The 12,792-nt window shown below is 41.9% G+C and overlaps 1 protein-coding gene across 3 annotated transcripts in view; it reads left to right on the top strand.

The window, feature by feature from the left end:
* Nucleotides 1-12,792, top strand: part of CGNL1 (cingulin like 1) — a 106,800-nt gene that overhangs the window by 67,549 nt on the left and 26,459 nt on the right. For all 3 annotated transcript variants that reach the window (XM_048867170.2, XM_048867169.2, XM_048867168.2), the window contains exons 9-10: nt 7,052-7,258; nt 7,746-7,850. In XM_048867170.2, coding sequence (XP_048723127.1) covers nt 7,052-7,258; nt 7,746-7,850 — 312 coding nt within the window. The remainder of the gene's footprint in view (nt 1-7,051; nt 7,259-7,745; nt 7,851-12,792) is intronic.

Raw genomic sequence — 12,792 nt, 5'->3', positions numbered from 1 at the left:
TGGATTCAATAACTGTTTGTGTGCAGCACATGGATTCATTACATGTGGGCTCCCCTAGCTTCCCCTTCCCTTCTCTCAGGATACCGTCAGCTGCGCAGGTTGTCAGACCTATATTTCACTGCCCATTCCACTCACATAGCTTCTCTGAAGAAGATGGCAGTGCAAGCCAGGGCCGGCTCTAGGCACCAGCAAAACAAGCAGGTGCTTGGGGCGGCACATTTCTAGGGGTGGCATTCTGGTGCTGGCCATGCCGCCCTGAAAAATGTGCACCAGCTTGCCTCCGCCTGCTCCCCTGAGCATGCCGCCACCGCTTCGCTTCTCCCCCCTCCCTCCCAGGCTTGCCATGCACCAAACAGCTGTTTCGCGCAGCAAGCCTGGGAGGGAGGGAGGAGAAGCCGAGCACTCGGGGGAGGTGGTGGTGGTGGAGTGGAGGTGAGCTGGGGCGGGGAGCGGTTCCTCTCCCCCGCCCCCTGTTACTTCCTGTGCTCCCCCCCCCCCCTCGCTCACCTCCGTTCCGCCTGCTCTCCTGAACACGCTGCCTCTCCCTCACCTGAAAGGGAGGAGAGAGAAGTGGAGCGGTGGCGTGAGCAGGTGGAGTGGAGGTGAGCTAGGGCAGAGGGTTGGGGGGCAGGAAATGTGGCATGCCTGGGGGAGGAGGCAGGGCTGGGGATTTGGGGAAGGGGTTAGAAAGGGGCAGAGTTGGGGCGGAGCCAGGGGCGGGAGGGCACGAAAAAAAAGCAGGGGCAGTCAAAAATGTTTTTGCTTGGGGGCAGCAAAAATCCTAGAGCTGGCCCTGGTGCAAGCTACCGACGCTCTTCCCTGTCTCTGTTTCTCTTGTCCCTTTCCTGTCTCTGTCCCTTGCATGTGGCTCCCCTGAAGTTAGTGGAGCCAATCAACTTCCACAGTTGAGCAGCAGAAACAATTACTGTGGGATTTTTTGTTTGTTTTTAATTTCATTCAATCAAAAGAGGGTCCTGAGCTGTTCATGATGGGAGAGGGCAAAAAGGACAAGAGATTTCCAGCCCCCACCGGACATCTGAGGTGGGCTTGAGGTCTCATGGTATTTGGCAGTGGCACAAGATTTGGAGACATGATTGGAGCCCTGTTCTCAGGACCACTTCCTGTTGCTGGTTTCCAGCAGCCAAAGAGAACCAGAGCACGCAGAGCACATGGATCACAGGCTGCATCTGGCAAGACCAAAACCTGCTCTATTATGCCAGGCATTTGGCTTTAGGGACAAGGACTGTGTTACCTACCCTTCATTCTACCCATAGAATATTCAGAAGAGGTCTCGGTAGGGTTAGGCTCATGGTAAGTTTCAATGTCAAAGTTAAAGATGACTATGTAAATCTATAGTCTGCCCTGTTGGTGGTCCTCATGTTGCCACTACTGATATTCAGAAGGCTAATGCCTCTATACCTTATGCTGCTGCTGTCGTTCCATGTTTTGGAGATGATGGAAGGGTAGACTAGATCTTTCCGAAGAAATTGCTGTTCTTGTCTCTCTCCACGTCCCCTTTAAAAATTCAGTCTAGCTATTATGAAAGATCACTAATCGGTAGTTAATAGTGCAGTATGGCACATGAATCTTGAGGAGAATTCCTCTCCTAAACAAGAAAGAAGTGTGAGGTAAATAACAGCTGTTCAGTTGCTGTGCTGTAAACTTCATTATACTTGCAGAGCAGAATTTTCTTAAATATGTTGGAAAAAACATATGTGGGAGGTAGGGAGATGGTGGTAAAAAGACAAGAGTCTTTAGGAAAGAAAAGCGTTTTGTACTTAATACATTATAGAGAATTTGTTCTGGAACAGTTCATTCTTGTGAAAGTATAACCCCTGCCACATTGCCAGGATCATTGGAGACCTTTGGTGAGCTGCTGATTACGTGCTGTCACACAAGTTTAGGCTGCCTGAGCCAGCTTTTACTTACACACCCGTTTTCCCCTCTGCTCCTCCATCCCCAAGATTTTAACAATGTTAGAGAAGAAAATACTTGGAACCTGTTCAGCGGAGCTGCTTCCTTTTTAATTTTCCCCTTTTAGACATGCTTGACCTCAACCTTGGCCAGTTTCTGAAGATATGCAGTGGAAGAGAAGGGATAATACCAATTTGGCTTAATTTGAATGATACATAATATACAGGTTTCAGAGTAGCAGCCGTGTTAGTCTGTATGCGCAAAAAGAAAAGGAGTACTTGTGGCACCTTAGAGACTAACCAATTTATTTGAGCATAAGCTTTCGTGAGCTACAGCTCACTTCATCAGATGCATTCAGTGGAAAATACAGTGAGGAGATTTATATACACACAGGACATGAAAAAATGGGTGTTATCATACACACTGTAAGGAGAGTGATCACTTAAGATGAGCTATTACCAGCAGGAGAGTAGGGGTGGGGGAGAAAACCTTTTGTAGTGATAATCAAGGTGGGCCATTTCCAGCAGTTAACAAGAACGTCTGAGGAACTTTGAAGGCTTTGTTGCAAGGATAGGTTTCTGGATTAGTGGTTCTGTTGTGTGGTTGCTGGTGAGTATTTGCTTCAGGTTGGGGGGCTGTCTGCAGGCAAGGACTGGCCTGTCTCCCAAGATTTGTGAGAGTGATGGGTCGTCCTTCAGGATAGGTTGTAGATCCTTGATGATGCTTTGGAGAGGTTTTAGTTGGGGGCTGAAGGTGATGGCTAGTGGCGTTCTGTTTTTTTCTTTGTTGGGCCTGTCCTGTAGTAGGTAACTTCTGGGTCCTCTTCTGGCTCTGTCAATCTGTTTCTTCACTTCAGCAGGTGGGTATTGTAGTTGTAAGAACGCTTGATAGAGATCTTGTAGGTGTTTGTCTCTGTCTGAGGGGTTGGAGCAAATGCGGTTGTATCGTAGAGGTTGGCTGTAGACGATGGATCGTGTGGTGTGGTCTGGGTGAAAGCTGGAGGCATGTAGGTAGGAATAGCGGTCAGTAGGTTTCCGGTATAGGGTGGTGTTTATGTGACCATCGCTTATTAGCACAGTAGTGTCCAGGAAGTGGATCTCTTGTGCGGACTGAGGTTGATGGTGGGATGGAAATTGTTGAAATCGTGGTGGAATTCCTCAAGGGCTTCTTTTCCATGGGTCCAGATGATGATGATGTCATCAATATAGCGCAAGTAGAGTAGGGACATTAGGGGACTAGAGCTGAGGAAGCGTTGTTCTAAGTCAGCCATAAAAATGTTGGCATACTGTGGGGCCATGCGGGTACCCATAGCAGTGCCGCTGATTTGAAGGTATACATTGTCCCCAAATGTGAAATAGTTATGGGTGAGGACAAAGTCACAAAGTTCAGCCACCTAGATTTGCCGTGACATTATCGGGGATACTGTTCCTGACGGCTTGTAGTTCATTTTTGTGTGGAATGTTGATGTAGAGGGCTTCTACATCCATAGTGTCTAGGATGGTGTTTTCAGGAAGATCACCGATAGATTGTAGTTTCCTCAGGAAGTCAGTGGTGTCTCGAAGATAGCTGGGAGTGCTGGTAACATAAGGCCTGAGGAGGGAGTCTACATAGCCAGACAATCCTGCTGTCAGGGTGCCAATGCCTGAGATGATGGGGCGTCCAGGATTTCCAGGTTTATGGATTTTGCGTAGCAGATAGAATACCCCAGGTCAGGGTTCCAGGGGTGTGGCTGTGCGGATTTGTTCTTGTGCTTTTTCAGGGAGTTTCTTGAGCAAATGGTGTAGTTTCTTTTGGTAAGCCTCACCAGCAACCACACAACAGAACCACTAACCCAGGAACCTATCCTTGCAACAAAGCCCATTGCCAACTGTGTCCATATATCTATTCAGGGGACACCATCATAGGGCCTCCCCCCCCCCCCCCCCCCCCGGTCCTCAGACGTTCTTGTCAACTGCTGGAAATGGCCCACCTTGATTATCACTGCAAAAGGTTTTCTCCCCCACCCTCCCTGCTCTCCTGCTTGTAATAACTCATCTTAAGTGATCACTCTCCTTACAGTGTGTATGATAACACCCATTTTTTCATGTTCTGTGTGTATATAAATCTCCTCACTGTATTTTCCACTGAATGTATCTGATGAAGTGAGCTGTAGCTCACGAAAGCTGATGCTCAAATAAATTGGTTAGTCTCTAAGGTGCCACAAGTACTCCTTTTCTTTTTACATAATATACATAAAGCAAAAGGCAGGTCAGAATAGATCCTGAGATATGACTGTATTAAGCCTTTGTGACAGAACTTTTAACTTTTAACTGTGGTGGGTAAAGTTCCTTTTGCCTCACTTACAGTGCTTCCTGTTGTTGAGGGTACTGTACTCTAAATGAATAATGCTTCCAGAAAGAGAAAAAAAAGTATTGATATGACAAACACAGAAGATGAGGTGCTGGATACTTCAGGTACAGTATGGGCCTTCTGTTCTGTGTTCTCTCTAACTCTGAAGCAGTGTGTAGGCGGTTGGATGAGAAAGAACAGACAAATCAACATTCCATTCACTAAACTCCCCAGCATGCCTAAGCTTCTTTCACTCAGCTAGTAAAAGGGGGAAAAAAATGAAACGAAAAGGAGCCATTGGTAGAGTGCCTGCTAATTAGTAAAACTCTATGCTGCATTACAAAAAGCAAAAATAAATGAATACAGAGGATATTACCAAAAAGTATATGTGAAGTTACAGCATCAGCAGAAATCCATTTCAAAGCTCTTTAACCAATATGTATGTACAGAAAAACTGACTGCCTTTTTGTGTACTTACAAAAAGACTAGAACTTGTCATCCTGCTTGTGTTGCCAGTTTTTGTATAAAGAGTTCATTAACCCGAATGGACAGTCTGAGCAATTTCTGAGTTCCAGCTTTATCAGAGTAATTTGCATATTTTTGTTATTGCTTACTAGAAAACAATTAGTGAAGGGTCCTTTGTAGAATAAGAGCCTCTTATATAACTTGAATCAAGTTTGCAGTACTCCTTTTTTTTTCTTCTTCTTCTTCTTTCTTCTTCTTCTGTGTTGATTTTTCCAGTAGCATACAGCACGGTATAGCTTTGTTGCTGATTTGTCCTTTTACACCTGGCGAGTAATCTCCATTTAAAAAGCAATTGGCTTTGTTTCAGTTTACAAACGAATTACTGCTTACCTCTATTTTTTGCCGGTAAAGCAAAAATATTGTAGAATAGCTACCCACCCCTCTTTTCACTTTATCTACAAAAGAATTCACTTCACCTACACTGGATAATCCATTTTGTATTTCTGAGATGAATGTAAATATAACCCCTACACAATGTCGTGCTTAAATATTTTTGAAGTTACTAATGTAAAAGTCAATGGGATTTTGTATGGGAAATAAAGATCTGTGCTGATGGATTCCTTTGCAAGATTAGGTCCTAAATGTCCAGGGTCAAGAATAAAACCTTTTATCACAGAGCAGTCTTACGTTCCTGGTGGAAGTTTTGAATGAAAAATAAGCGAAGGGCCAAAGATTAGGTCCACCTAGGGGGTCACCCCTATGAGTTGAAGTGTTTAAAAATGTACACATACACATTTAAGCTCACTTGAGTCAACTCTTTTTGTGATTGTTCTATCACATGATTGGTCCATTCCACATTCTGCCACACCACATATAATGATAACAATGACACCATTTCTCCATCTCCTCCTCCTCATTGCCATTTCTATGACTCCTCAATACACTAGTTTCTCCCTCTACCCGTAGGCTTATGTCTCTGACTCTCTGTCCTTTTGTTAACTTGGGTTTAATTTTGAATGTTAACGAACCCCAATTCTTTATCAGTTGCACAAGGTTAGCTTTATTTAATTTACTTTTAAATTCTGTTTATTCATGTTTTCAAAATAATATTAAAGTAAGCTTTCTGGTTATAGATTCTGAACTGTAACAAATTCACTGCATAGCCATATATAAACAGTAGGACAAATATTATACAAGTGATATGATCTATACAAAGCAAAGATTCAAATGCTTGCAACCAAGCTCATTGCCAAAAAAACTATGAATGCACAGTATAATACCATGTCATGTGAGAAAATATCTGATGTAGTTTTATTATAATTTTGTCTTTAATGCATTGTATTTTTTTGTTTCTAAGCAAATATACAAAAAGCATCCCTTTGAAAACTTTAAGCACCCCGACATATCTTAATTTAAAAAAAACAAAAAACCAGCTGTTAAATTCCCAACGCCACTGCCCTAACCTTCCAGTAAAACATATAACTCACAGCAACTCACTTATAGCTAAACAGATTAAAACTCATCCTGAATACACAGAAACTCACTCCTCAAGGGCTCACATTGCTCTTGAGATCTGTTAGGGTTTTTTTATGGTAACTTTAAAAAATACTTAAGCATGAGATTACACTTACCTACGGGCTTAAAATGGGACATTTTAAAGTAAGAATATGAGGTGACATAGTGATGAAACATGCTGCTGAAACATAGTGTATATTATTTGAAAGTGTAGTAATGCCTTCAGAAAGAGAAGTCTCTTACCTGCTTAGCTGGTAACTTTGGGTATTGTGGTTCATGGGTCTGCGAGTAATACAAATGCACCTTTGTGGCCCACACAAATCTGACCTTTCATAGAATATTCCAGGTTGGCACAGCCACAATTTTGTATGGATGTATAGTTGTGGGAGAAGAGTTATTACCCTTTCAGCTCTAGGGATCTGGATGCAAACTGGCTTGTTATAGGTCACAGATGGATATGAGTTTGGGCTCGCTCAGAATGGTGCGGTTCTCAAAATGGAGTTTATGGTCATAAAACAGGCAACTGTGCTATTCTGAATCAAAACTTGCTCAAAAGCAAGTTTTCTGAGAGCATAGGTTGCATGTGTATTTTTTGAGGGTACAATTAATTTACTTTTAACTCTAGTGTGGATTTTGCTCCAAAATGCCAAAAACTCCAGTTGACAGTGTTCATTTATCTATATGAATCAGAAAATATTTCCATCTTTAAAATTGTCATCCAGGATTACATGGACTGAGATCTCTGTTTGGAAACAATCTGCATATTTTTTACATTGTCTTTAAAAATGGAGGTTTTGTGTGTCACTGTTTCTGTTATCTTTTTTACTAGAATGCTGCTGCCCTAGCCAGTGAAAGAAACACTGTAGAACAGATGCAAAGAGGTGCAGAAAATAGAGTGAAGGAGCTGGCTGAGCAAAATGAACAATTGAAGAGAATAATTAAAGAGCTAGATGACAAAATTAAAGAACTCCATCACCAGATTGATAACATGAAAGGAAAAGAAGATACAATGAAGGAAAAAATAGAGAGATATGAGGTAAGTTACAAAACCAGACCTATAACTAGTGTGGTTTTCTTCCTGTTTGTGATTGGATGGGTACATTGCACAAAAATAAAAGATGAAAGATAAGATGAAGGCAGGCAAAGTCATTGTTGGTGCAGTAAAACCTATGCAAAACCATTGGGCTTGAAGGAGAGAGCAGGCTGGAGCTTCACCTACAGGTACAGGGAGGCTGCTTCAGCTGACATGACAGTATAAAAATAACACTGAAGAGTGGAAGATGGGCACATTGGTGATGTGCCTGAGTGAGTTTAAGAGGAAATGGGAGGTTGTAGGCAGGGTGCAGTGCAATGTGGAGTCTTGGAGGTGTGGAAGAGGAGCTTGAAGTGGAAGGCAAGAGGAAGGCAGTGAAGATGTTTTTAAGTGTTTGCAGTTTTATGTTTATGCTTGCAGATCTTCTGAAGGCAGATTAGAGAGAAAGCAACATCAGCATTCCTGAATCTATCCAACTTCTGTTTTGTAGAAAGAAAAGCAACACTTAGAAGATGTCCTGGCACATGCTGGGGAAGAGGGAAAGGAACTGCTGTTGGTGAAAAAGTCTTTGGAAAGTGAGCTGGAGCATATGCAGGCAAGTACAACAACTTAGTCAGAATATTAAATGTCCTTGTTTGTTTTCTGCAGTTTTGACTTTTTCTGGTCCTATTTAAATTCCCATTCTATTAAGTTTTGCCTTCACAGCACCATTCAGATCTTTCTTCTAAGCATAGCTTCATCTAACTAAAAGTTTGCCGCCTTTAAAAATAAAAATCTTTTTTTTAATTGGACAAAGTTGGAGGGAAATAAATCCCCAGCGAACTTGTCCAGTTTTTGACAAATCTGTTTTGTAATTTTTAAATTATCTGTCAGCTTTGGTTGTGTTTCAGCTAGACTTTACATGTGTGAGGATAAGAAGCTGTAATCTGGCAGTCATATAAATAAGAAAAATCTAGCTGTAAGTGAGTGATGGGGTGGGTAGTGGCCGTTCTCCCTCCCATCCCAGATCTCAGTTACTGAGCTGAGCAGGAGAGTGGTGGGGACACAGAGAAGAAATGGAGAGAGGAATTGCTATGGAGGAGAAACCTCAAACTTGCACTACTTGCAGCAGGAAAACAAATGTGAAGAAACCTGGAGGCTTCTCTGGTGGGCAGATATTTCGGGAGATGGCCTGTGCCCCACTGGAGGGATAGGGACATGTCAAAGGGTGACTGACCCTTTGAAGAGGGAATGGGGTCCATTTCACCTGGACTGATTACCTGCTGCCCAGTTGGGCATAAGGGAAGGCACCGAGGTTCTTCTTCGAGTGCTGTCCCTGTGTGTGCTCCACTTCAGGTGTCGGTGCGTCCCGGCACCACTGATTGGAGATTTTTAGTAGCAGTGGCTAACGATTCACAGTGGGACAAGATCAGTTCCAATACAGAGTACTGCCATTTGGTCTGTCGATGGTTCCACGAGTCTTTACCAAAACCCTAGCGGTGGTAGGTTCAGAATGAGCTGAAGGGGTTAGGACCCACAGGCGATAGTTGAATCGCCAACAGCACCACGAGACAGCTACTATGCACGCACGTCCTAACCAGGCACTGCTACCCAAAATCTGCAATCCATGGCGCTGGGATGCACCGACATCTGAATTGGAGCACCACAGGGACACACATCTTGAAGAATCTCAGTTACTGCACAAGGTGAGTAAGCTTCTCTTTTACAAAGGGGGAGACAGCTGCAGGTAGTAGTAGTAGGCAGATGCCTACAGACACTGTAGAGAGTTGGAAGGCTCCTGGAGGGCCCTGCATCAGGATGGGGGGAAGGAGAGAAATACCAGTGGGGAAGGCCTGTGGAGAAGGCCAAATCCAGGCAAGAGGTGCTGGGAGAGCAGGAAGACAGACCCTCAGGGAGGAAGGGCTATGCCCACCTTGGGACTGAGGCAAAATACAACATATTTTAAGGAGAGGCAGACCCTCAAGGAGGAGGGGCGTGGCCCAGCTGAAACTGGGATGAAAACTGTAGGGTTGAGTTCTATTTTGAAAAACTTCATGCAGGACTTAATAAATTGAACCCCAGAAAGGGAATGTTTTGAATATCTGGATTGTGTGGAGATTTAAATGGGTCCTGCATAAAGGGGAAACTGAGGCAGGGGTCAGCAGAGCCATTCTTGGCAAGCAGGCGGTGATACAGGGCAGGCACACCCTTTAACAGGATATATCCTAGAGCAGCTAAAAAGGGCACAAACCCAATTTTTCCTCCTTGCACATCACCTTTATGTGCATTATAAAAGCACTGGTGTTTCTAAAATATTAAATTGTAAAATTCACCTTTGAATCTAGAAGCTAAGGTTAAAGAGATTCTGTCAAGTAAATCATAGCTAAAATATAAGGGTTTTGTGTGTTGTTAGAAATATTTCTTAAACACAAAAAAATGGTCTTAATTTGAATTTCAACATTCCCATGTATGGTCTGCAACTCAAACTCTACTCCACTGCAGCACAAACTACAAAGTGAACCTGACTACAGGTGGGCTATAAGACAAAGGGAAACTTTCTTGACAAGTCTGGTTTCATGGTTCAGTTAAATCTGAATTCAATGGAAAACATAATAAAACAAGAAAAAAATGTGAAAATGAAGTTAAATTTTTAAAATTGTGTCCATTTTAAGAATCTAATTTATTAACAGCACAGGTAAGGAACTTTTTGTTTTTAAAAATGTGATTTTTAATCTGACAATCTTTTAAATCAAATTAATAAATCAACTCCCTGCTTTCAGGTACAGGTTCTCTTTTCACCGCTTGATTGGTTCCAAGTTGTTCAGCTAATGCATTGTCAGTGTTGGTCTTCTGATGCCTGTCAGCTACCTTAGGCTTGGTCCAGTAGAGCTTGTTATAGAGTGGTAAACTATTTTCATACATTTGTAATGCCCAGCAGAAAGAACATGACTTGGATCTGTACTTAAACCAGTTACAACATATGTTATTATTAGACCCCTGAATACTATATTTGTGAACATTAATTATCTTCTAATGGAATATGCTTTTATTTTAATTACAATTCCATTTACTGTATTTACTTGCTACCAACATTTAAATGAGCAATTGGTGTTTGATGTTTGTGTATGGGGGTGTGTGGGTTTTTTGCAAAACAATTCACAGAAAGAGAAGGTGTTATAAAGAACCCTACAAATATGTGTTTTCCACAAGTATCTTCAAAGGAGTGTTTGTGTGGCCATTTTGAAAGGGCTTGGAATGGGAGCCACCCATTCAGGGAGCAGAAACAGTGCCATCTGCTTAGGTGGACAATCACGCAGCACAAACAGAAAATTATGAATAGTGAATTTTTGAAGCAGTAGTTGTTGCAAATGGTTTGCGAGCAATCCGTGGGTGGGAAGTATGTTCAAAATGCCATTCAGCAAAGCTTTTTCAAATAACTAGCAAGGCAAACTCTGTTTGCAGATAATTAGCAAACACAAAGATGGGCTAAATTTGTTGAACTAACATTTTATTTTGAATGGTTTGCTTAGCTCTAGCTTGAGAATCATTTTTAGAACATGTCAGTTAATCCTGATTTCAAGGAAGAGAAGTAGACTTCAGTGTTTCATCTCACTACTTGGCACAATGTCCTGTCCGTACTGCAGCACCACTCCAGCAGAACCATGCTTCATAGTTTTTGATTACAGTGGTAGCCAGCATAGTTTAGTGCTCCATTGTGAACAGGTCTTTAATTTACGTTCTTTTTTTTTTTGTACATCACTTGAGCTGCAGCCTATTTCTAAAGAGAAAATATTAATAATGTGAAATGAATCCTATAGTAAGTTTTTTGGGACAGGAACAATCTCTTTTTCTATGTGTGTGTATAGTGCCTGGAACAATGGGGTCCTAATTCCTGATTCTGTGCTTTCACAATACAAATAACTAATAATGGAGTAACACATCAAGAACCAATAGAAATCTACTGAATAAAGCTGTAACCATTACAGTAAACACAGCAAGATGCCATGCTTCTCCTTCCCAGATTCATATTCAAAATGGTTAAAGCTGCAAGACACTTCAAAGTGGTTATTGTGGGTACTTGGAATAAATAGCTTCTCTCAAAGTATATTCCATAGCTAGAATGATGTGAGCTTATTGCAGTTTTCAGCTACGGAAGCTCAGACAAATACTGATTTTTTTGTGCTAACCTCTGTAGTATGACTTTCATTTCTTAACCACTTTTCTGTATTCCAGCATTTTAGAAGCGAAACACATGCCAAAATTTCCCCAGGGTCTTATGCAGTCCCTGAGAACAGGAACTTCTAGGAGTTTCCTGAGAGCTATCTCAAAGAAAGCTGCTTATTCTTTCCATTACGCACCTTCATTACAGAACTCATAGGCTATTAAAAAAACCAACAGACACTAATTGTTCTAAGTCCTTTGCCAACATTGCAAAACATAGTGTCATTTATACAGTACTTCAGGCGAACAGCTGATCCCACTCAAGTCAACGGAAGTTGTGCCACTGACTTCTAAGGGATCAGACTTTGGCCCTTTGGCTGTGGATGGAAGAACATGTAAAGTTCTTGTCTCGAGTTAACACTGCAGTGTGTAGATAACTCAGGTTACTCTTCTAGTGTTAGCTTCGCTTGAGTGAGAGCAGCTACACTGTGAAATATTAATTGGGCTACATATCTGATAAACACCAGCATACGGAATTATAAGGGATGCCAAGAACCTCAAAGGAGAGCTTTTTTTTAAAGCATTTAACACTCTCTTTTCTTGTCCCATATGCAAACTACAGCTGTAATTAGGGTTTTAATTATAAAGTGCCCATGGAAGTGCTCACAAATGCCTTAAAATATATTTTCAAACATAATAAAGCAAACTATATAAATGCCAGATATAATATTAAAAAAACATTGTCAAGTAAAAACTTGTACTTTGAAAAGCCCCCTTTTATTTTGCAGATATTTAATTCTTAGCCCTTTTATAGTACATTTCATCCATAGAGCTCAAAGCTTTACAAAAGGACGTCAGTATCATTAGCAGGCGCATGTCCCCCCTCCCCACCCCGGCCCCGGATGTGGGAACTGGGGCACAAAAAGGTCTAGTGATGTGCCTAAATTTATCCAGTAGACCAACTGCAGAACTGGGAATAGAACCCAGGTCTTTTGAGCATAGATTTTAAAAAGTGACTCTTAAAATCTAAATTGTTTTTCACTATTTATGCTGTTTGCTTCATATTTATGTTTCTCCCAGTTTGGGCAATTAAAAGAGATGAGTTGGTTTCACTTTTCTGTATTATCTGTTTTTAGTTGATTTCAGTTTCTCATGCATGCACTAGCATAGGGGTTCTCAAACTGGGGGTCGTGACCCCTCAGGGGATCACAAGGTTATTACATGGGGGGAGTCGCGAGCTGTCAGCCTCCACCCTCAAACCACGCTTTGCCTCCAGCATTTATAATAGTGTTAAATGCAAAAAAAAGTGTTTTTAATTTACAAGGGGGGTCGCACTCATAGGTTTGTTGTGCGAAAGGGGTCACCAATACAAAAGTTTGAGAAACACTGCACTAGCA

The sequence above is a fragment of the Caretta caretta genome, chromosome 10 (assembly GCF_965140235.1).
Source record: "Caretta caretta isolate rCarCar2 chromosome 10, rCarCar1.hap1, whole genome shotgun sequence".
Lineage (NCBI taxonomy): Eukaryota > Metazoa > Chordata > Testudines > Cheloniidae > Caretta > Caretta caretta.
The sequence above is the reverse complement of the archived record's forward strand: the minus strand, read 5'-3'. Positions and strand labels throughout refer to the sequence as shown.